This window comes from Pecten maximus, chromosome 3 (genome assembly GCF_902652985.1).
Source record: "Pecten maximus chromosome 3, xPecMax1.1, whole genome shotgun sequence".
NCBI lineage: Eukaryota > Metazoa > Mollusca > Bivalvia > Pectinida > Pectinidae > Pecten > Pecten maximus.
This window is the reverse complement of record NC_047017.1, coordinates 32,918,209-32,945,645: the sequence shown is the minus strand read 5'-3', so window position 1 is coordinate 32,945,645 and position 27,437 is coordinate 32,918,209. Positions and strand designations below refer to the sequence as shown.

The 27,437-nt window shown below is 34.8% G+C and overlaps 1 protein-coding gene across 2 annotated transcripts in view; it reads left to right on the top strand.

The window, feature by feature from the left end:
* The window catches only part of LOC117323950 (neuropeptide prohormone-4-like), a 71,472-nt gene extending 60,940 nt beyond the window's left edge, over positions 1-10,532 (top strand). For both annotated transcript variants that reach the window (XM_033879494.1, XM_033879492.1), the window contains exons 3-5: positions 528-659; positions 4,481-4,594; positions 5,740-10,532. In XM_033879494.1, coding sequence (XP_033735385.1) covers positions 528-659; positions 4,481-4,594; positions 5,740-5,933 — 440 coding nt within the window. In that variant the 3' untranslated portion in view covers positions 5,934-10,532. The remainder of the gene's footprint in view (positions 1-527; positions 660-4,480; positions 4,595-5,739) is intronic.
* Positions 10,533-27,437: the final 16,905 nt, after the last annotated feature.

The window sequence follows — 27,437 nt, the reverse complement described above, 5'->3', positions numbered from 1 at the left end:
TCCTGTCGTAGCGTTTGATTCGATGTCAATTTGTTTTCATAGATCATATCTCCGGGGTATTGTGTGTAGGTTGGATTTACATTAATATACAGATACATGTGACGTGTATATGTATACAAATGGCGGATACTTGCATCACTTTAATACTCTGCTAGGACGAAATGTTTGTGAAAATATTTAAACCGAAATTGAATGCAAATGGATTTTTTAATGTTTACTTTCTCAACGGACACTAAACATTCACCAAATAAATGTAATAACACCTTAATTAGTAGCGTTGGTGGTAAGGACAAACAACAGATATGTAGATTGGTAGTAAGGACAAACAACAGATATGTAGATTGGTGGTAAGAACAAACAACAGATATGTAGATTGGTGGTAAGGACAAACAATATTATGTAGATTGGTAGTATAAGGATAAACAATGTTATGTAGATGGGTAGTAAGGGAAATGTATATATATATATTGAGTTAAGTCGCTAACAACAAATGAATTACCGATTGTTTTCTATCTATTGTTTTGTAGTAAACAGCTGTCCACCTGACAAGCCGTTTTTATGTAAAACACCCGGAGCATGTATACCACTTGAGTACATCTGTAACCATATGCCAGACTGTCCAGAAGGATTTGACGAGAACCCTCTTTTATGCAACGCAAGTAAGTACTTAAATCAGCGGTGACTACACATGAATTGGTGACAACTAAGCATGCACTAACGACAGTACTATACATGTATTTATGATTACTACACTTAAATACATGGCTTCTCAACATTAATGACAGTTCTAATAATAAATTCATATCTTTTTTACACATACCGTATGCTACTAAACTTAAAATAATCACTGCTGTACATGCATTAATTAAATGTGTGAATACGGCCAATTAATGTATGGCATCTACACATACATTAATGGCAGTTATAATCATAAATGTATGATTACTATACATTTACACTACAATTTTTATTAATGGCAGTACTAAACATCAATGAATGATAACTATAAGTATAGACTACACTTTTTATCAATGGCAGTACTAATCATCAATGAATGATTAACTATAAGCATAGACTACACTTTTTATCAATGGCAGTACTAATCATCAATGAATGATTACAATACATATACACTACAATTTCAATTAATGGCAGTACTAATCATCAATGAATGCTTGCTATATATTTACACTATTTTTTATTAATGGCAGTACTAAACATCAATGAATGATTAAACTATATTTACACTATTCTTTTATTAATGGCAGTATTAAACATCAATGAATGATAACTATACATATATACTACATTTTTTATTAATGGCAGTACTTAACATCAATGAATGATTACAATACATATACACTATTTTTTATTAATAGTAGTACTAATCAGCAATTTATGACTTTTACTTATAAACGTGTCTACTAAACATACATTAATGGCAGGACTACGCATAATCTATAGGAAGTACTTCACATACAATTGTAAGAAATGACATGAAATCATCACAAAATGTCAAAATTACATAACTATATAACCCGAATGCCATGAAGGTCACAATTATAAACTTAATTAATCCGAACACATGATTTTTTTCACTGACTTTTGCACTTCATCTTTAAATATCATCAGTAATTTATCAAAAACTGACAAAATCAGAAATTTCTTACTTTTTAAAGATCATTTGTCGATGTTAATCTACATATACTTTTGTTAACATTTGATTAAAGAAAATTAATTTGCATTTGACTATAAATTCTATAAATTGTGTTAGGCGATAAATCAACGTTATATAACCATCTGGTGTTATATCATCGCTGTAGAATGAATCGATAGAGAAATAACATACAGAGAGCCTATGATACCATACATTTACAGTGTATATATGTGTGAAATTATAATATCGAAAACACGATACTTTCGAGGAACATGTGTAAACCATTTTAGTTCGTATTGTTATAAAGTTCGTTTAGGCAGTGGTAAATCAATACATTATTGTATTGGTGATCAAATTCAAATAATGTTTAATGCATAGTATAAGACTAAAAAAAAACAAATAAAAAATTTGTTTCCAAATAAAGCAATCAGCTGTTAAATTAAAGTTCCCATTTCAAAGGCATATAACCTGTTACGGAAACAGTTCATGAATATTTAATAATCATTGGATTGGAGTTCCCGTTACAGTACAATATAGATAAAAAATAATAATAGTTTGATAAATATTCTTGCTACAAATACATTCACTCCTTGACAAATATTAACATTTGGCACCACCGTCTCCCATTGCCTAAATGTTAATCTGAGCTGCAGATGCAATGTCATTTTGATTATTGATATAGAAATGCTTCGTGATGCGTACGAATGTATGAAATACAGCGAGAATAATGCTTGCGAACGATTGCGCTACTATGACTTTATGTTCGCGCTATATGTTAATCATCGTCAAGCCACGGCTTTGTACTGAGTGTCAGAATTGTTTTAAATCAATCACAGAAAGGAAATTGATTTAAAGATGCTATTTTTTCAAATAATTATACAAGGAAATAGGTTAAAATAAAGATTTATTTAAGAAATGCAGAGTTTAAATTAAGTAAATGTCAATAAAACAATTGAAGGTTAGGACGCCATTAATATTTATCTGTCACCCAGATTGCATTAATATTGACAATAAATACATTATAACAAGCGTTTAATTGTTAACTAACAGATTAATACTTTTATGTGGTTTATTTTATGTTACTTATAGTTAAATAAATATATGTTTTTTATGATTGACATGTTTATATGTTTCTGTATCTTATTACAATTTTCCTGTCATTATTAAAAGTTGAGTTTAAATTTTCGTGGTATAGACATGTTTTATTCGCGTGCTGTTTTTATTTTTTCTCCAATTTCTGATTTTCTGGTATTTGATAATATAAAATTTTAATTACTACGCCCGCGTCGTGATGCTCTCACAAACATCCCTTGGAGGAACGAGAGCGCAATCAAACCCGATGTATGTTGAAGAGAAAATCAATGAAACTTTGACTACTTCATTACAAGCCAGCAGAGCATGGCTGATATATTGAAATTATTACATGTCTGAATTGCAAGACTTTATTGATTGTACAAAAATGGAGTTTTGATTGCGAAACATAGTAACAACAATTACCCATCGTCGGGTTATGACATGCAGGAGATAAACAGCGTAAGGAATTTATAAATAATTCAGATTTTATTTTGTTTCCAAACGCAAACCATGTTTGTTTTTTTTTAAATTTCTTTAACATAGAAATACATATATTCATGTTTTAAAATTAATTTTAGATGGTTACTTATCTTTTTGGTGAACTATTCTTTAACAAATTTTGATAACATGACTAGTAAAATCTATATAATAAGGACGAGATCATGAAAATATTTGGACTTCTTAATTGATGTCAATATTGAGTTTAATGGAAAGGGTTCCAACTATTGACATAACCACCGAACGAAATTCTGCCTATCTCCTTGCCAAATCTGTTTTTGACGGAGAGCTTTTCTACGCATTTAACAAAGGCCTGGGCCTTAATTGCACTTTCAGATGACAGATAGGAACGAGATGTCGGTAATGTCTTGTTTTTAGATAACAAGAAACTTGTTTTCATGTCAGTAGTGTATACCCCACATAGAACTTGAAGTCGAAGCAACATCACAGTCTTATACAATTATATCTGTTTCATCTCGAACTTTATTTTAAATGTCATCAACAAAGACAGACGACCCATAAGTTGTTTGATAATCATGTTGCTTGTAATTAGTAATATCACTAAATTCTAATCTATTGTATTTGATATTGGTTCAATTTTCAGGACTAAGCGTTTTTATCGCTATTCACTTAATATGTGTGGATCGTTGACTACCAAAAAGTGCATACACTTGGGTTTGGGAGATTGCTATTGATAAAAGTTATAGAAATAAATCATTTTAATTCATTGGGGATATCTTATTCCCTCCGTAGCCTCCACGGTAACAACCCTTTAGGTCCTTAGTATCACTGACCGGTCCTAGAAGGACAAATAGCTGTATGGTGTCCCTAGTATCACTGCCGGGTCCTAGGGGTGCAAACAGCTGTGTGGTGTCCATGGTATCACTGACGAGTCCTAAAAGGACGAACAGTTAAATGATGTCCCTAGCATCACTGACGAGTCCTTTCAAGACAAACATCTGTCTGATGTCCCAAACAGTACTGACGAGTCCTAGAAGGACAAACATCTGTATGGTGTCCCTAGTATCACTGACGAGTCCTAGAAAGACAAACATCTGTATGAGTAGTTGATTTTGTTTGTTGGCTCAGCTGTACCTTACTCTGAATTATTAATTGAAAGGTTTTAATATCGTATGTTTTGTTGTATATTCCTTTGACATGAAGTTTACTCGTTGGCGTTCTCTTCCTTGGCTAATCAGGTTTGGTTTTGATTTAATTTTTGTTACGTTATACTTTTTCTTCTTTTTACAGAAAATAGACCCTCCGTAGAAGAAATAGAGGATTTTCTGCTAAAGAACGAAAAATGGATTATCCCCAAACTTTTTGACGGAGCAGACCCAGAACTGGTAGCCCATAGTTTGGCCAGTAAGTACCGTTTATGTGGCCTACCTACGCTCTTCTAGGCCCTTATTTTCTTCCCTTGCTGACGGGTGCATCATTATTTAGTTTTCTTTAATCAGTTGACAGTTCAATTTGTTAGCGTTTTATGGTTCTGTGTACCTCGGATATGTTACCCTTCTAATCAATACGCCGGGTAATGTCTTTATTTCGAAAATGCTATTCCGATCCCCAAAGTAACAGTTGTTTAGTGTAAATACAAAATCTACTTTGAAATATTGCATGCAAATCAAATTGTTCCACAATCCACAATCTGACCGGAGTGTAGTCTCTTATTTAATCTCTAAACATAGGGAGACCGTAGACCCGAGTGTAGTCTCTTATTTAATCTCTTAACATAGGGAGGGCGTGAACCTGGGTGTAGTCTCTTATCTAATCTCTAAATATAGGGAGGGCGTGAACCTGAGTGTAGTCTCTTATTTAATCTCTAAATATAGGGAGGGCGTGAACTTGAGTGTAGTCTCTTATTTAAACTCTAAATATAGGGAGGGCGTGAACCTGAGTGTAGTCTCTTATTTAATCTCTAAATATAGGGAGGGCGTGAACCTGAGTGTAGTCTCTTATTTAATCTCTAAACATAGGGAGACCGTAGACCCGAGTGTAGTCTCTTATCTAATCTCTAAACATAGGGAGACCGTAGACCCGAGTGTAGTCTCTTATCTAATCTCTAAATATAGGGAGACCGTAGACCCGAATGTAGTCTCTTATCTAATCTCTAAATATAGGGAGGGCGTGAACCTGAGTGTAGTCTCTTATTTAATATATTAACATAGGGAGACCGTAGACCCGAGTGTAGCTTCTATCTCTGATATAAATACATGTATGTAGATAACTAGAAATGTAGTGTTCCCCATCACGGTTTGCCTTCTATGTAGAAGACTCAAATTTTGAGATCTAGCTTCTCTTGCCGGGGACGCAGATACAGTTATGAAATCGCTATTTTGCATCTTAATGCAACACTGTTATCTTAAGATTACACTAAATCTCCCCATATCGCCAACCAAATGTCTTAAATACAAGCCCCTATATCCCCTAAGTACGTTTAAGCACTTTTGACTATCAAACAAATAGGATACGATACAATATTATTAATGTTTCTAAATGTTCTTCAGTTGCATCAGACCTCGAAGATTTGAAGTTGATGGTTGGAATGGGCGAAAATGCTGCAGACAATCTTCACGAGGCGTTTGAAGCAGTGTTGGATGGCGACGAGCGGCCCTTGCGGAAGTTAGGAATGCCTGAGGAAGAATGGTATGACGTCAGCTATATGCTTGACAAATTCCGGGAAGGAGGACTCAGCGTCTGACGTCACTGAAAATGACCATTCCAAAAACGGAAGCCAGCCGTCTTTGAAAAGAAAAAAGAACTAAAAAAAGAAACATGACATAGATAATTATTTTGTAAAAAAAGGGGGGCAAAATCAACTGACGGAACGTGAGATGTGTATTTTCCAGAAGTTTTTAAGAATTTATTTTTGTCTGAGATAAGTTTAGAATGACATTGTGTAACACACGCCTGGTGTAGGCGAGTCCATCTTGTGTTCATCATACACTTACACAAAAAGCAGGAATAACGAATCTGTTTTGTTTTGACATACTGTATTTCATAGTATCACGAAAAAAAATTGATATATATATATATATCACATGGTTCGCGAAATGCATATTATCAGTTGGTTATTACGGGCCACGAAAAATTCTTAATTGATAACTGACCATTATGTTTTTTTAGATTACTACCGAGAGAGCGTGTGAGAGGGCAGGGCGTGATGTTATATATATATTCCATTGTCTACAACACATATCCCGGCCTGTCCTCGGCCACACTGTATATACCGAGTTTCCAGAGATTGCTGAATAGCACATTCCGATAAATAAATTACACTATTCCAAATCTCCGCACAGAAACGATGATATCTTTAGTGAATACATTCCAATCTACTGTGATGTCATATATTAGCCATTTTGACCAGAAACCCATTCTTTATAGAACATCAGTTTTGAAAACAATTGTTAATTATAAATGTCATTATTTGATTGCATGTAAATAACAAAAGAGGAATGAAAATGTGAATTAAGTTGTATTTCGGGAATGAGGAGTTGGGGAATTCTAACAACAAATATAAAGTATATTACTTTTCAAGCCCTTCCAAAAGTCAATTAACTATTGGTACAATGGATTAACATTGTTACGATAGTTATTGGAGCCCAGAATGACCTATTTTGTGTGTACATGCCGATAGGATTTATTACACAGTCGATTAGCTATTGCCTTGTGATTTTAATGATTACATAGACTATACATATGCCTTTTTCCATGATTTCATACATAATGTTTGATTTTGTTCTCTCCAGTAAGCTTGTGGCAAATTGCTCTTCTGCATCCGCTTTGTAGTAGGGGACGACTGGTTTTTAATACATATTCGCCTTGGCATTGTCACACCAGCGCTCGTTATCCGATATGTCAGAAACCTCAGCAAATCGTTGGAAGGTATACCCTTTCTGACCAAGACGTTCATCCCGTCTCCAAGGTAATTAAACCGATTGAGATATCCATTTGTAATTCACTCCGCCAATAGTAATTATAAGAAGATGTACGATAATTATAAGGGGATCTGAAAAAGCTTCATAAAGATTAGACGATCTGACAGTCGAGTAAATTCGTGAGAGGAGGATCATATAAAATGTCTGGACAGACACCTGACCTCGGGTGTAGCTCGCCGAGACACTGCCCGCAATACCTTTCAAGCCATACGGTATGTCGATGTACTTCATCCTTCTCAGACTCGTACAGATCGATTGGTCAGTGGAAGGGATCAAATGAATTGTCTCAGTGAAAAGAAAAGATAATAAACTTAGAGCAATCGTTTTGATGTATCTATAACAATGTCAGTTATATTGCCGGTGAAGTTGCAAGTGTACGAAGAAGATGCGACATGCTTAAGGATCGATAGCCAGTTATTAAAAATAACGCATACCAAAAAAAAAACCTTGGAAATAACAATAACAAATACCACAACACTAATCTCCAAACAATGAATAAAACGGTATACCAGTCTAGTGATTAAATCAGTAAGCCATTTATATCAATGAAAACGGTACACCAGAAATAGTGAGTAAAACGGTAAACCATCAATAGTGATTAAAACGGTAAACCATCAATAGTGTTTAAACGGTAAACCATCAATAGTGTTTAAAATAGTAAACTATCAATAGTGATTAAAACGGTATACCATCAAAAGTGATTAAAACGGTAAACCATCAATAATGATTAAAACGGTAAACCATCAATAGTGATTAAAACAGTAAACCATCAATAATGATTAAAACGGTAAACCATCAATAATGATTAAAACGGTAAACCATCAAAAGTGATTAAAACGGTAAACCATCAAAAGTGATTAAAACGGTAAACCATCAATAGTGATTAAAACAGTAAACCATCAATAATGATTAAAACAGTAAACCATCAATAGTGTTTAAAACGGTAAACCATCAATAGTGTTTAAACGGTATACCATCAATAATGATTAAAACGGTATTCATGTACCATCAATTATGGTTAAAATGGTAAACCATCAATTATGGTTAAAACGGTAAACCATCAATAATGATTAAAACGGTAAACCATCAATAGTGATTAAAACGGTATACCATCAATTATGATTAAAACGGTATTCATGTACCATCAATTATGGTTAAAATGGTAAACCATCAATTATGGTTAAAATGGTAAACCATCAATAATGATTAAAACGGTATACCATCAATAGTGATTAAAACGGTAAACCATCAAAAGTGATTAAAATAGTAAGCTATCAATAGTGATTAAAACGGTATACCATCAAAAGTGATTAAAACGGTAAACCATCAAAAGTGATTAAAACAGTAAACCATCAATAGTGATTAAAACGGTAAACCATCAAAAGTGATTAAAACGGTATACCATCAATTATGGTTAAAATGGTAAACCATCAAAAGTGATTAAAACGGTAAACCATCAATAGTGATTAAAACGGTATACCATCAATAGTGATTAAAACGGTATACCATCAATTATGGTTAAAATGGTAAACCATCAAAAGTGATTAAAACGGTATACCATCAATAGTGATTAAAACGGTAAACCATCAAAAGTGATTAAAACGGTAAACCATCAAAAGTGATTAAAACGGTAAACCATCAATAATGATTAAAATAGTAAACCATCAAAAGTGATTAAAACGGTATACCATCAATGGTAATTAAAACAGTAAACCATCAATAGTGATTAAAACGGAACAAGGAACCCGTTTTACTTATAGCTGTAACCTTCGATGCCAGTGCTTGCCGTGTTTCAGTACATCCTTCGGACCACTGGTGTAAACATTACGTAATGAAAACTACTATTCGGTACCATAGCCTATTCCTAAGGGTGAGCAGAACGATCGGCAGCCCACAACTATCACACTAATGTCATTGACAGAAAGGACAGAAAATTACTGTATTTTGAAAGCTTGGTTTACACTAAATTGGAGTTGTTAGACTCTGGGATATCTAGTGTGATTACAGTAGGAGGATTTCTTACGGACAGTGAAACTTTCCATCGGCGACATTGTAAATCTAATAAATAATACTGGACGGGAATTCGCTAACGCGCCGCATTTCTGCTAAGTGATTACACACGCAGTGCTCACGAATAGACAACCATTGAACGGCTTTGTTTAGACAGCAAGAGTTCCGTTTATTTGTCTAATCATCTTTAAGCAATCGTTTGATGCAAAGCAAAACAAAATGGACATTACACTGTCTAGACCGGAATCAATATAAAACCTTAACATATCGGAACATTTTGTTTCATGCCGCGGTGTACGATGTAGCCATTTGTTAAAACTTCCTTTTTTTTTATTCAATTTTGTAATAAATATTAAATCTTGCTTCGAGACAAGAATACAAACGTAGAATATTGATAGCCAGACAGTCACGTGACGTCTCCCTTGTGCGGCAGCTTGTTTGAACGAGAGATGTGTGAAATGTAATGCATTAACAGTAGTCGTTATAGTCTAGGTTGCATTCTTGTGGCATCGTTTTGTTACACTCGTTCATGTTGATACTTAGATATTTATTAATGACGTATATTTATTCTATCTAAATTTATTCTTATTGGTTAAACAACAGCATGGGTCATCCTCTAAGGACCAAACGGGTTGGGCTCTTCTCGAGGTTGTTTTGGGTGGATATTAACACACTTCGCTACGCAGGTTAAACCAGTGTTATGACACTTAATAGCAAATATCATTTGGCCTAGCAGTAAATTCATGAATTTAAGAATAATAACAAGAACGTAAAATTAAGCGATAAGCTGTGACCTTTTACTGTTAGGGATTTTGGTGACAGATACTGCTGGCGAGGAATGGTAGATACTACAGGTGTTGTTATCTCCTGTTTCCGGTCCGATGTTGTCCGTGGCTTACGTCCCGTGTCCGGAGACTGTTGTTATGTATTTACTGGACAACGTACTGGTACCCGTGTGGTCATCCCACTATATAATCCAGCGCTACGCGAAGAACATATATTATAACGGAATCGAAGATAAATGGAAATCTGGACTTAATCACGTGAAACACATCAAATTGATGATAACATATTTGATTTGACTATTATTAAAACAAGTAAACATAAAAAGGATTAAATATTTAGTTTAACGATAAGTTGTTCCATACAAACATTATTGGAAGGATTTCGCAAAGTGTTTCGGAAAGTATGCAATTTTTAATTGGCATCTTGATGTTGAATTGAAACCAAATACAGATAGAGTTAAAACTGTTGTTCACACTTGGATCAGATATAATTGTGATTTATCAGACTGGTCCAAATCTCATGTAAAGATTATGATTCTGAATAAAAGAATATTTTGTTTCTTCGCATTACGGTGTTTTTCTTTGATTGTAGTTCTAGGAAGAAAAGTTGTTGATTTGATGCATGTGCCTTTTAAACTTATGTTAATCTACAAAAGTTTCTGACACAACTGTACCTACAATTTACTGACAAAGTTATACGTACAATTTACTGACACAGATGTACATGTACATACAATTTACTGACACAGATGTACATGTACGTACAATTTACTGACACAGATGTACATGTACGTACAATTTACTGACACAGTTGTACCTACTATTCATTGACACAAAAAAGTCAGATAAACACCTCCATGCGAAGCAGGTGGGATTATAGTAAAATAATGGATATCATCAGAAAAATGGCGGATATTTAGTTTAGTTTTTTTTAAATATATGTTAGCGTCCTTCGTTAGCAATTTCAACTCCCGAGTTACATAATTTAGAAAGAAATAATCAGATACGTATGTGTATAGAATATAACAAGGAAACCTACATGTATGTCGCCTAAGATACAGTTAAACTACATGTAGTATTAAAATCTGAAGCTAAAGGACAGATCAATAGGCTCATGATTAGTAGCGAATTAAATGATTTACCTAAATAAATTGTGGCCAGGGAGCCACACCATTCGGTTATACACCATTGGATCTCCTTTGTCCAACTATCCTCAAGACAAAGTTTCATCGAAATCCATTCAGGCCTTTAGGACTAGTAGCGATTGAAAGGAAACGTTGACGGACGACGAACGGACAACGACGGCCACTTCACCATGATATAGGCTCACCGATACTTTGGGCCAGATGAGCTAAAGAATTCATAAAAGACAACAGCTGTCTTTGATAGAAGCGATTTCAATGATAATAATATTGGACTTAATAACCCTGCAATATCCCTGACATTAATTCTGACTGCAATATCACAACGTATGAATACCTGGCTGTAAATATTTATAATACTGTAAAAAAATCAAACATGTATTTTAATAGAAGGAAACTAAATGAAAACATACAATCAACATGCATACGGTATACATGGAGAGAAATAACAATTAACAAATACAAAGAAAAAAGTGATTGATTTTAGTAAATGCTGTTTTGTGAAAATGACGCAATCTTAATTGCAAAAATCGTGAGTAGATGAGACATACAATCATTAAGAGGTACAAATCTGGAATTAAACTGTGCCGGGATCTTTTGATCTGGTTTTGGTATAGTCTTGTCAAAAACCTAATAAACAGCGTGAATAAAGACTGACATGAGATGGATGTGTAAATCCAGACAATACGTAGTTCGAATCTACAATCGATATCGTACCTGTAGGAACATATATGTGTGTCGGTCGCGGACTCAAATACCAGGATGTTCCATAGCAATATGTTATGTGACCCATTCAACTACAATTCGCTACAGGCACCTGATTAAACAGAGATTCCACTTAACGTGTTTTAAGCGTTATCAAATCTAGAAAAAAAAAACAAAGCTCGATGGTTCTCGGGCGAATCGTACATCAAAGACCTTTACCTCATAGATATGGAATCAAATGATTAGCTATAGTTTTAGAAACAACACAGATGAAGAGATGTGATAGTCTAAAAAAATGTAGTAAATTCATTATTATTTCAAGATTTCTGACTGAAAATCCTTGGTCCACTTGAATGTTTTAATTGGAAACTATCGGAGATAATTCACACGAAGTAAATACCTAGAGGAAGGGGTGTAAGGGTACCTGGTTAGTAAGCTAAGGTTTCATTTTGGGAACAATTTACACCCAAACTCACATATGTGCAATGTTCAATCATAGGTGCTTAGCACGATTTTAAGTCCAGGATCGATTATAGACTAATATATAGAGAAAGGTCTGGAACTCCTCCGTCCTGCAAAAAGTGGCCAATTCCATTCAAAGTGTCGACAAAATTTTACCCAAAAAGATTTTTCAATGGCGATAGTCTTAATTAAAAGTTAAATATATAAGATAGTAACCTTTAATATGACACCTAGAAATCATACCTAAATAGTCTATTTCTCTCACGCGCAGCTTCGAAACTCTGAAAAGGGGTGAATTTTCTTTAGTCGGACACGATCGAGAACATTTTTTCAAACGAAAATGTCTATTCGCTACACAACGTGACAGTCTTCAATTTCAGGGTTTGGTGTTAACAAATATAAGGTCAAAATAAACTTATTTACTTGTCTAACGCCTCACTCCATTTCTACTATCGTGCTCCCCATGGTTGTTTTCTGCATCGACAGGTACAGATGTATCAGTGTCAAGTCGACGGCCATCTTGCCACTGCCAATAGCCGACTAATGAAATCACGGTTTACAAAACGTGAATGGCAGTGGCAAGATTGTACCTGGTTAGTAAATTAAGGTTTCATTTTGGAAACAACTTACATCCTCCAAACTCACAAATGTGCAATGTTCAATGTACATGTATCATAATTATATGATTAACAACTATCTAACATTCTATGATGAAGTGACGATATTGGTTTTAATTTGGCCAATAAGTACGTTACTTTGTTTGCGCTTCATAAAGCAGATTCTCATTTCAGATATAAATGGAGTTGACGCGAAATGGGAGATTCGTTTGGACTGTTTGAATAGGATTCGACCAGTATCCTATTTCAAAGCACGAAAATTCGTTGACAAGGTTTAGGCGTTTATAATACTGAAAGGAGTGCTAGCATTTCCGTTTTTTATATATATATTTATTTCTGTGTTATTGCAGGTGCTTTAAGAATTAAATTGACAATTTAATTATTTCCCTTTGAAAATCTAATATATTCCACGATAATGACAGAATACCGATAGCTGAAGTGCTGTAACAAAAACAAAAAGCCCTCCCCCGCGTCTGATCGACGGCGTGTTATCTACAAAGTCCGAGACATGAAATGATTAGGAGATCAATACTGACGTCATTGCTGTTATAAAAGTTCATTTAGTAATTATGTAGTAAATAGTACTGAAAGTTAAACCAGAAAAAACAAAACAACGTTTTGTGTACAGGATACGTGACGTTTGTGTCGTACCCAAGACACATGAAACACTGACTCTGAAGAACTATTAATACGACTATATATATATATATATATAATATCAAAATATTTGGTTTGGTTTGGGTTGTATTTTTAACGTCCTTCTAACAGCTAAGGTCATTTAAGGACGTGCCAGGTTTTAGAGATGGAGGAAAGCCGGAGTATCCGGAGAAAAACCATCGGCCTACGGTCAGCACATGTGCCTGGCAACTGCCCAGCGTGGGTTTCGAACTCGCGACACAGATATCAAAATAAAATATAAAACAAAATGAGAACTATTCATGTACTTTATTTTATAACATATTACATTTTTTTAATCACAAAAATAAAGATTTATAGATATTATTTTATAACAGGATATAGAAAATTAAAAAAATATCACAAAAATAAGAATTTATAGACTTATGTTAGAACATGTTATATCAATAATAAACAAAAATATAGATATTATTTTATAGCATACACTGTAGTATATCAAATATTTAAAATTATCACAAAGTTTGAAATTTACAGACATTATCTTATAACATGGTATATATATATTTTTTTTAAATCACAAAAATATGAATTTAAAGGCATTATTTTATAACATAAGCATGTACATGTATCTGGAATGATTAGAGGTAAAGGTAAATGATACATATAGGAGAGTATATGGCTAGACACTTGTGAACATATACTTTTATAGAAGTCGATAAATTTCATGTAAAAATGAAAACTAAAATAGTATGGTTTAAAAGATTAAACAGTAACAATAAATGCTTTTTGAAAAAAAATTAATAAAATGTCTAAATCAAAACAGCACAAGAAAACAGCATTTAAACAGGACAAATATTTCGATTTTCGTCATCAATTACGGATACTGTTCACCTCACGGACATATTCAGGGGGTTTGGTAAATTAATAACGGAAAAAGTGTTGCTAATGACCTCTAACCGTTGAGAAACGGGTAAAACGGGTAAAACGGGTAAAAAAGAAACTCAGTTTTGTCTCTGCAATACAGAAGATGAATAACTTCATAAATATCTCCGGCAATGGTTAAACTATAGCATTTCCTAGTTTCCTCTTAAAACTGTCTACTACCTTAAGAGGGAGGTTTTATGTGCATCCGACTTCTCTTCAGACACTGGGATTTTTGTTACCTGGAGCGTCCCCCAAAAAGTTCTAATCAGTCAAGAAAAAACAACCAAGATAAGCGTATTCAATTAGGACCATACAGAACATTTTATATCAGTGATAAAGTGACAGAAATCGTTTACCTATTTGATGGCTTCGACCGGTTTCTCCTACAACTGAAAAATTGCTAGTCTTGAGTTGTGTACAATGTAAATCCGAATCACCCAGAGTATACAATTCCTACCTCTGGATACGGTAGTCATGGTGATATGCGATGATCGTTACCACAATGAGCAGTTTTTAGTATAAATTAACAAAGTACAGAGTGTATATTTTGTACATTCGCTGATAAAACCTAATGCCAACTCTAAATAGTGTTAGAAAAGCGTCCACTCTCATGGTCATCTCAAACATCAAAAAACTTCCATTAGAGATAGCCAGGTGGATGTGTGTAACTGATGCCCTTAGAGTAGTCCGATTCAACCAGTTTCCCCATACTGTACGGCGTTACAAACTAAATGTCGGAGAGCTTCGATGTGTCTATTCTGTCTTTTTGGGGTTTCAATTTTTTGTATCTTCCGGAAATTTTAACCTACCTTCGACGTTGCTGTTGTTATTGTTATTTTGGTGGATACTGTCACGACAACATTTTTTTCTAATGCGTTATTAGTCGGACATCGTCACCACGGGGAAAAAATACATATTTACTGGAAGCTTTTTTACGTTACATAAAAACCTCAAACCGTCAGTGGAATTGGCCAGATAATTGTCACCCTTTAAATCGGGGGGTGTTAGTCATGTGGTCCGATAAAACTCATCCTACTGCTAGAATCTAAAGTATGGTCAACTTTATCATCACTTGGATACCTTGTAGTGAACACTTTTTGAAAACCAATTTTAGGTACAAACTGTTTATTTCATTGAATGGCTTTAACAGAAGTCAGTCAATGATGCGTTCCTTTCGTAAATCAATGAAAGTCTGACATTACTGTATCTATATCACAAATCAATAGAAGTCCGTCCTTGTTGTGTCTATATCACAAATCTATAGAAGTTCGTCCTTGTGTCTATATCACAAATCAATAGAAGTCCGTCCTTGTGTCTTTATCACAAATCAATAGAAGTCCGTCCTTGTGTCTATATCACAAATCTATAGAAGTCCGTCCTTGTTGTGTCTATATCACAAATCTATAGAAGTTCGTCCTTGTGTCTATATCACAAATCTATAGAAGTCCGTCCTTGTTGTGTCTATATCACAAATCTATAGAAGTCCGTCCTTGTTGTGTCTATATCACAAATCAATAGAAGTCCGTCCTTGTGTCTATATCACAAATCAATAGAAGTCCGTCCTTGTGTCTATATCACAAATCAATAGAAGTCCGTCCTTGTGTCTATATCACAAATCAATAGAAGTCCGTCCTTGTGTCTATATCACAAATCTATAGAAGTCCGTCCTTGTGTCTATATCACAAATCTATAGAAGTCCGTCCTTGTGTCTATATCACAAATCTATAGAAGTCCGCCCTTGTTGTGTCTATATCACAAATCTATAGAAGTCTGTCCTTGTATCTATATCACAAATCTATAGAAGTCCGTCCTTGTTGTGTCTATATCACAATTCAATTGAAGTCCGTCCTTGTTGTGTCTATATCACAAATCTATAGAAGTCTGTCCTTGTTGTGTCTATATCACAAATCTATAGAAGTCCGTCCTTGTGTCTATATCACAAATCTATAGAAGTCCGTCCTTGTGTCTATATCACAAATCTATAGAAGTCCGTCCTTGTGTCTATATCACAAATCTATAGAAGTCCGTCCTTGTGTCTATATCACAAATCTATAGAAGTTCGTCCTTGTGTCTATATCACAAATCAATAGAAGTCCGTCCTTGTGTCTTTATCACAAATCAATAGAAGTCCGTCCTTGTGTCTATATCACAAATCTATAGAAGTCCGTCCTTGTTGTGTCTATATCACAAATCAATAGAAGTCCGTCCTTGTTGTGTCTATATCACAAATCTATAGAAGTCCGTCCTTGTTGTGTCTATATCACAAATCAATAGAAGTCCGTCTTTGTGTCTATATCACAAATCAATAGAAGTCAGTCCTTGTGTCTATATCACAAATCTATAGAAGTCCGCCCTTGTTGTGTCTATATCACAAATCTATAGAAGTCTGTCCTTGTATCTATATCACAAATCTATAGAAGTCCGTCCTTGTTGTGTCTATATCACAATTCAATTGAAGTCCGTCCTTGTTGTGTCTATATCACAAATCTATAGAAGTCTGTCCTTGTGTCTATATCACAAATCTATAGAAGTCCGTCCTTATTGTGTCTATATCACAATTCAATAGAAGTCCGTCCTTGTTGTGTCTATATCACAAATCAATAGAAGTCCGTCCTTGTGTCTATATCACAAATCAATAGAAGTCCGTCCTTGTGTCTATATCACAAATCTATAGAAGTCCGTCCTTGTTGTGTCTATATCACAAATCAATAGAAGTCCGTCCTTGTGTCTATATCACAAATCAATAGAAGTCCGTCCTTGTTGTGTCTATATCACAAATCTATAGAAGTCCGTCCTTGTTGTGTCTATATCACAAATCTATAGAAGTCCGTCCTTGTGTCTATATCACAAATCTATAGAAGTCCGTCCTTGTGTCTATATCACAAATCAATAGAAGTCCGTCCTTGTTGTGTCTATATCACAAATCTATAGAAGTCCGTCCTTGTTGTGTCTATATCACAAATCAATAGAAGTCCGTCCTTACTGTGTCTAGATCACAAATCTATAGAAGTCCGTCCTTGTGTCTATATCACAAATCAATAGAAGTCCGTCCTTGTGTCTATATCACAAATCAATAGAAGTCCGTCCTTGTGTCTATATCACAAATCAATAGAAGTCCGTCCTTGTTGTGTCTATATCACAAATCAATAGAAGTCCGTCCTTACTGTGTCTATATCACAAATCTATAGAAGTCCGTCCTTGTGTCTATATCACAAATCAATAGAAGTCCGTCCTTGTGTCTATATCACAAATCTATAGAAGTCCGTCCTTGTTGTGTCTATATCATAAATTCACAGCAATAATTTATATTATAGGACGTGCTGGTTGGAAGGACCTTTACAAGTGATGTGGGATCCCAATTACTCTTAATTTAGCTATATATCCTCATTCAAATTATGAATTAAGAAAGATTGTCGGCTCTTGTCATCTGAAATCATTAATTTCCAATGCCACATAATGTTGGTGGCACACCATCATGAGCGAAATGTATAATTGATAAATTGTTTTCGATATGAAGTTTAACGTAGTCGTGGATGGATTCCCAGGTGGGTACCATCGGAGAAGCCTTGATCAATGACACCGCGCGGATAATTGTCGAGCATTCCGAAATGTGCCTGTTTTAAGCCTATTGTTAAATCACATTAGATGTTTGTCACAAAACTCCCGAGAATAATTTCAGATCATTGCACCCCAATGTGGTAGTTAGAAAACAAATTTGAATTTGTCATTAAACACCAACTTGTCCAGTGAGGATGACAAAGTCGTTAGCGACTGTTATTATTGCTATTAAACTAGAAACTAGAAATAAAAGAGAAAGAAATCAGAGTGGCCTACTATTTCATGCCCAGGGTCTGTCTCTGATGACGGGGCAGACGTCAACATGCTCAACATATCAGACGATCGACATTGACACAAACTAGACATATTGTACAGCACAAACACTCGATAAAGTGTACAGCACAAACACTGCACACATTGCACAGCACAAACACTGCACATATTGCACAATACTATTACTGAACATCATGTTCAGTACAAATACTGCACATATTGTACAGCACAAACACTTCACACATTATAAAGTACTATCGCTGCATATTTTGTACAGCATATTCAACATATTGCCAAGCACCAGCATAAGCACTCAAGAAATTGTACAGAAGCGCAGACACTCCACGTATTGTACACCCCAAACCCTCCAAATATTATACAGCACAAACCCTCCACGTATTGTACACCCCAAACCCTCCACAATATATAAACCCCAAACCCTCCACGTATTGTACAACCCAAACCCTCCACATAGTATACACCACAAACCCTCCACGTATACGTATTGTACACCCCAAACCATCCACATAATATAAACCCCAAACCCTCCACGTATTGTACACCCCAAACCCTCCACATAATATACACCCCAAACCCTCCACGTATTGTACACCCCAAACCCTCCACGTATTGTACACCCCAAACCCTCCACGTATTGTACACCCCAAACCCTCCACATATTGTACACCCTTAACCCTCCACGTATTGTACAATCCAAACCCTCCACACATTGTACAGCACAAGCACTTCACATTTATAATTTACTTATGTTAATTACATTTGTTAGCCTGGATAGAACTACACATTCGAAACTGGGAGTAAACTGGATTACATGGAAGAACAACTTGGTAAAACAGGCAGCCACTTTAGTTTATTTCTCGTCTGATCGGGGAATCGAACCAAGGTCACCAAATTGAAAAGCAAGTGCTCTACCACTACGTCACTAAATCACACGTCGGTCAGTACAGTATTTAAAAAATAGAGCGAAAGTATTGATAAGGAACTAGGGAAAGATTTTAACAGTAGACATGTCATATAAATCATATGCCATTATGTAATTTGAGGAACGGGAAAGAATACCATGCGTGCACAAACTGGAATAAGATGGTTTGAATGAGTAGGATGGGCCTGTTACCTTTTACAGCGGTATATGATGGATTGGTACCTCAGACATGTCATTTGTATGTTGAAGAGTTCCCCACGGACGTTCCATGCTTGTTGTAAAGTAACAATAATAAAATGTTTACGTAATAAGATAGCTTTATTGTAGTCGAGTACAGAGCTGTGCTACATTTGCGTTGTGTTTATGAAATGTTAATTACTCGAAAATCGTTCGGTTAGTTGTTTACTGAAGGAGTTGTGGTGTTATTTATTAGGCAAACCCAGCAGCCTGGCATTTTACCAGTCCCGGGGGGACGGGCTTGTTAGAGGTGCGCTGGCTATTATCCTGTCACGAAATACGTAGGAAATCTCCAATATCTGCGATAACAGCGTGATTTACCGAGATCGTCTCCACATATCAATATCTTAAATATTTTGTAAATATTGTATTAATCTTTAATCATTTTGTCCTTTATTTCGTTTACCATAACATAATAAAGTTCAGTTTCTCAGGTCTTTATAAAGGCTATCTGTCATTCATCAATACAAGTTGACGGTTTTCATTTTGTTAAATAAAGTTGATTTCCATAGAAATTGAATCATTACGTGTCATTGAATAGTGCTATCTCACTGAACTATCATACACATTATGTTCCTCTAATGTGATTCCCCACCCGGTCACATTATACAGACAACGTTCTTACAACAGGCTAATCAGTCCTTGCAGTAAAATGTGACTGTGGACGTCAATCAGACAGCAGTAATAAACGTGAATTCCGTCAGAGTACAGCACTAAAGACCTGGCCCACCTGGGTGGACAGACTACATCAAAGCCAAAAGCAAAATATTGCCAAGTAAGGCATAAGGGAAGAAACATGGCGTTGTAAAGTGCAAATCCCAATGATATACACCATATTTAGTACGGTAGATTTGATGAACAACTGTACCCAGGCTGAAGACAAAACCGAATCACAAAACATACAAGGCATTCCAACATCTCAGTCGTGTCTTCCTCGCTTGTGTCAGCCTCAGGAATCTCACTTATCCGCTACCTGAAGTATAATAAAGAGAATACTCTATTACATGAAAGGTGTTTTCTTTCGTGCTTTTAAGGATTCAAATGTCTACGAGGTTACAAACTTTCATGGCTACCCCTGGAGTAATAATTTAACAATAATACCTAAAGTAAAACGCATTGAATTTATATTCGTTGTTCTATAGCTAGTTTATACAAAACGAACATTTCCTGTGAGAGCGTAGATAGCCACAATAAGTTGGACTAATGTATGTTGCCTACGCCAGGCCAAGGTGTCCAATAGACTTTAAATTTGGGATTGGCGCTAATGCTAAATTTCCCATATTCGAATTTCTTTCAAACTTTGCATCTTCGTAGTATGGCAGCAAAAAAATACAATGGTGTGCACTTTAATTTTAATCTTTTTAATGAAAAATGCGCAGTGAACTGATTATGTCAAAACATTTCTTATATAAATTCTTATTTTGTTGCCGTCCTAAAACTTTATTCATTATTTTATTACCAGTTTGTATTGGTATATAGGTGTTAAGTTATTTTTGGGTGGAAAAATGGGGGATTTTTAATATTTTTCATAACCAGACTCGAAAAATATCTGTAAGAAAAAAAATATATATATAAATACGTTTTACCACCATTTTGATCTACTTAAAATTAGTTTCAATACATTTTTTCTCCTGGCTAAGGAACGAAATCAGGACAAATAGTTTTCGAACTAATTAATACTCATGGGGGGAAGGGACTAAAATTGGTAGTGCACAGCATAGTTACATGTACTTAATTATTAGATCATTCTACGGTCATATTTAGTTATATAGTTTGCATATAGTTGATGTTAATTTTAGAAAAAAAATATCATTCTATTATGCAGAGATAGACTGAACAAAGTTTTTTTTTTCTTCTTCTTACTTTTTTTATCAAATTTTCAAATTTGTTTCCAGGATTTGAATAAAACGTATTAATGAATAAGCTGAAATGATATTTGATTTCAAAGATTGTGCTCATACAGTATGAGAAAATCGTACCGTTACAACAAAAAATTAACATTACAAAGTATCAACTCTCAAGAAGGCAATGACTTGAGTTGTTTAGTAGGGACTAAAATACATTAATATTGTAATAACTATATTGGTCTTTGTTGAACAATATGTAAACATATTCAGCAATAACACATACGAGTAAAAAAAATGGTAGCATTCCTCATTGTGCCTGCACATATATCATCCAAATGAATAAAGGCCAAATGGACATTTTATATTTAATCTGTAGGATAAGGCTGGTGCTGAATGTTTGAAAACCTGAATATTGAAACAACATATACCTTAGGCATAGCAGGCAAAGCATAGCAACTCATGTAAATGTAATTCATGAAACACATTTGTCGCAGAACTATTAGTTTATGGCAGGAACATGGCTTGTGTTATATACGGGTGTACATTTTGTGCAAGGGATGCTCAAAACATGTCTTCGGAAAGGTGCTGACCATAAGTGACTCTGTGCTCTTCTTTCAGACGAAAGTATAGAAGACCCCTGCAGGAATGGGATAGGAACATGCCTGCTGTATCTCACTTCATATCTTAAGAGGTGACTACAGTATTATATTGTTTCACATTTGCCTTCCGTTCAGGAGATAACGGAGACCCTAAGGATAGGGCCCGCTGTATCCCATGTCGATCGTAGAAGGAGACTTAATCGGGTCCCCTGAAGAATCGGGGATTTTCTTCTGTGTTGTCTATTTAGGAACATTGAAGTGATCATAACAAAATAGGTCTTTTACCCCAATGTAATCATTATTTCCTCACTACTCTGCATTTATTAGCTTGGTTTTCTTACGCTATGTGTTTCCTTGACTGTTGGTGTGACCTTGACACCCATCCTCATATGACCCTGGCTGTTGGTGTGGCATTGACACCCATCCTCATATGACCCTGGTTGTTGGTGTGACCTTGACACCCATCCTCATATGACCCTGGCTGTTGATGTGACCTTGATACCCGTCCTCATATGACATTGGATGTGGCGAGGACGTTAAACCCTTTAAGAATATATACCAATCAATAATTAAAGATGCAGTCAATTGTTACAAATACTTGAAACGCTGTGAGAGGAAGGCAAGACCAGTTGTTGTCAGGGAAGCCTTAACCTGTATTCAATATGTACTGGAATCTGATGATCCCTACATAAATTAATGCTCCGTTCAATCAATGGATGCTTTTTTTCTAAGGTGCAAGCTCCCACAGGCGATGTACAATTTATTTGCAGTATGAGTCCTGTTGTCTATCGCCTCTTCCTTGCTCAGGACGTCTGACCAAAACTCACACTGTGGTGTCCTGCTGACCCCTGTGTATATTCGAATCATGTCACTAGCAGTTACTTATTTCTAGATTTGCAAGTTAATATGGACAGTCGTGCTCCATTAAAAGTATCATTAATGATCTGCTTGGGGCTTCAAGACCAGTGGTTGTCAGAATGCCGTTCTACATGGTTACGTATCCAAATATCATGCATAGAACCAGGGAGGAACCAGACCCCAAAGAGGAAGCCGTTGCGTACACCTATTCCACATTCTATTGAAATAACGTTTATGCATCTAAAGAAGCAGATATCATTAAATTGTCATCTTATTGTGGCCAAAGAAGAGTTCCGTCCTTCAAGATCGTTATGTTCTTGACACAATAGGGTCATTTTATGACAATGAAACGGTGTCAAGGCAACGAAAAATATGTTTGAGTCTGTGGAAAACCTGAAGACATTTTCTTGACCTCATCAAGTCACTTTGTTTGCCTTAATACTTGTAAGTCACAGCATGGCACGGAAACAGCAAACAACGACAGACAATGCACAAAAATCACGCTTGGTCCCATATACAATCCAACTAACTCCCTTGAGATAAACTGCAAGAATACTTTTTTTTCACAAACACTCCTACCCCTCGTGCGGAAAGGAAGTACAGACAAGTAACACAAGTAACAAATATCCAGGTTTGTTTTAGTATTCTCTAAAATACTGCTAAAAGTTTTAAAAATTATCGGTAGATGGATAGCTTTTGGAACCCTTTTATAAGCAAATTCAGATCAAAAAGAAATAAGATATCTCATATGGTATTTGAAATAAGATATCTCATACCATTTGACTGAGTAGTATGTCAACATTTTCCAATGAATAAACAACAACTTGGCTTACCCAGTTTTCGATCATTGTAAACGTGGGAGTCCACGCTATTAACGTTTGGTATACGCGATGAACATTACAAAGGAGACTAGATCGAGTGACGGATTCATTTACCTTGCTAGTTATTAATTAGTAAATAAAACTTAATGCATGGATGTTTATAATGTATTCCTATCGAACGCGCCCCATGTTTGTCATTAGTACCTCAATTAGATGTAATCATAAGCCAAACAGAAGATCCGGGGACTGACCTCTATACCGGTACCTACGTCATCGTAAAAATAAATCAATGTTGTCATTAGTTATAATGAATTATTTTGTCTGATAACAAAAATGATTTATAATTGTCTGGAGTTTCTGGAATATGCATACAGAACTATTGCCTAGAGTTTATGTTTAATTTACAACAAGCATAGAGTTAATGTTATAGTCAGATGAAACATGTAATATATCAAAACTTCCAATCCTTACTTAATGTAGATATAAGTTATATCATAACTCTCCGTCCTTACCTGATACAAGTTATATCATAACTCTCCATCCTTACTAGATACAAGTTATATCATAACACTCCATCCTTACTAGATACAAGTTATATCATAACTCTCCATCCTTACTAGATACAAGTTATATCATAACACTCCATCCTTACTAGATACAAGTTATATCATAACTCTCCATCCTTACTAGATACAAGTTATATCATAACTCTCCGTCCTTACCTGATACAAGTTATAACATAACTCTCCATCCTTACTAGATACAAGTTATATCATAACACTCCATCCTTACTAGATACAAGTTATATCATAACTCTCCATCCTTACTAGATACAAGTTATATCATAACTCTCCGTCCTTACCTGATACAAGTTATATCATAACTCTCCATCCTTACTAGATACAAGTTATATCATAACACTCCATCCTTACTAGATACAAGTTATATCATAACTCTCCATCCTTACTAGATACAAGTTATATCATAACACTCCGTCCTTACTAGATACAAGTTATATCATAACACTCCGTCCTTACTAGATACAAGTTATATCATAACTCTCCGTCCTTACTAGATACAAGTTATATCATAACACTCCATCCTTACTAGATACAAGTTCTATCATATCTCTCCATCCTTACTAGATACAAGTTATATCATAACTCTTCATCCTGACTAGATACAAGTTCTATCATAACTCTCCGTCCTTACTAAATACAAGTTCTATCATATCACTCCGTCCTTACTAGATACAAGTTATATCATAACACTCCATCCTTACTAGATACAAGTTATATCATAAACCTCTATCCTTACTAGATACAAGTTAAATCATAACTCTCCATCGGTACTAGATACAAGTTATATCATAACACTCCGTCCTTACTAGATACAAGTTCTATCATAACTCTCCGTCCTTACTAGATACAAGTTATATCATAACACTCCATCCTTACTAGATACAAGTTCTATCATAACTCTCCATCCTGACTAGATACAAGTTATATCATAACACTCCGTCCTGACTAGATACAAGTTATATCATAACACTCCGTCCTTACTAGATACAAGTTATATCATAACTCTCCATCCTTACTAGATACAAGTTAAATCATATCACTCCATCCTTACTAGATACAAGTTATATCATAACTTTCAATCCTTACTAGATACAAGTTATACCATAACTCTCCATCCTTACTAGATACAAGTTATACCATAACTCTCCGTCCTTACTAGATACAAGTTATATCATAACACTCCATCCTTACTAGATACAAGTTATATCATAACTCTCCATCCTTACTAGATACAAGTTATATCATAACACTCCATCCTTACTAGATACAAGTTATATCATAACTCTCCGTCCTTACTAGATACAAGTTATATCATAACTTTCCATCCTTACTAGATACAAGTTCTATCTTAACGTTCCATCCTTACTAGATACAAGTTCTATCTTAACGTTCCGTCCTTACTAGATACAAGTTATATCATAACACTCCATCCTTACTAGATACAAGTTATATCATAACACTCCGTCCTTACTAGACCTACAAGTTATATCATATCACTCCGTCCTTATTAGATACAAGTTATATCATAACACTCTGTCCTTACTAGATACAAGTTATATCATAACTTTCCATCCTTACTAGATACAAGTTATATCATAACTCTCCATCCTTACTAGATACAAGTTATATCATAACACTCTGTCCTTACTAGATACAAGTTATATCATAACTTTCCATCCTTACTAGATACAAGTTATATCATAACTCTCCATCCTTACTAGATACAAGTTATATCATAACACTCTGTCCTTACTAGATACAAGTTATATCATAGCTTTCCATCCTTACTAGATACAAGTTATATCATAACACTCTGTCCTTACTAGATACAAGTTATATCATAACTTTCCATCCTTACTAGATACAAGTTCTATAATAACACTCCATCCTTACTAGATACAAGTTATATCATAACTCTCCATCCTAACTAGATACAAGTTATATCATAACTCTCCGTCCTTACTAGATACAAGTTATATCATAACTCTCCATCCTTACTAGATACAAGTTATATCATAACACTCCGTCCTAACTAGATACAAGTTATATCATAACTCTCCGTCCTTACTAGATACAAGTTATATCATAACTCTCCATCCTTACTAGATACAAGTTCTATCCTAACACTCCATCCTAAGTAGATACAAGTTATATCATAACACTCCGTCCTAACTAGATACAAGTTATATCATAACTCTCCGTCCTAACTAGATACAAGTTATATCATAACACTCCGTCCTGACTAGATACAAGTTATATCATAACACTCCGTCCTTACTAGATACAAGTTATATCATAACTCTCCATCCTTACTAGATACAAGTTAAATCATATCACTCCATCCTTACTAGATACAAGTTATATCATAACTTTCAATCCTTACTAGATACAAGTTATACCATAACTCTCCATCCTTACTAGATACAAGTTATACCATAACTCTCCGTCCTTACTAGATACAAGTTATATCATAACACTCCATCCTTACTAGATACAAGTTATATCATAACTCTCCATCCTTACTAGATACAAGTTATATCATAACACTCCATCCTTACTAGATACAAGTTATATCATAACTCTCCGTCCTTACTAGATACAAGTTATATCATAACTTTCCATCCTTACTAGATACAAGTTCTATCTTAACGTTCCATCCTTACTAGATACAAGTTCTATCTTAACGTTCCGTCCTTACTAGATACAAGTTATATCATAACACTCCATCCTTACTAGATACAAGTTATATCATAACACTCCGTCCTTACTAGACCTACAAGTTATATCATATCACTCCGTCCTTATTAGATACAAGTTATATCATAACACTCTGTCCTTACTAGATACAAGTTATATCATAACTTTCCATCCTTACTAGATACAAGTTATATCATAACTCTCCATCCTTACTAGATACAAGTTATATCATAACACTCTGTCCTTACTAGATACAAGTTATATCATAACTTTCCATCCTTACTAGATACAAGTTATATCATAACTCTCCATCCTTACTAGATACAAGTTATATCATAACACTCTGTCCTTACTAGATACAAGTTATATCATAGCTTTCCATCCTTACTAGATACAAGTTATATCATAACACTCTGTCCTTACTAGATACAAGTTATATCATAACTTTCCATCCTTACTAGATACAAGTTCTATAATAACACTCCATCCTTACTAGATACAAGTTATATCATAACTCTCCATCCTAACTAGATACAAGTTATATCATAACTCTCCGTCCTTACTAGATACAA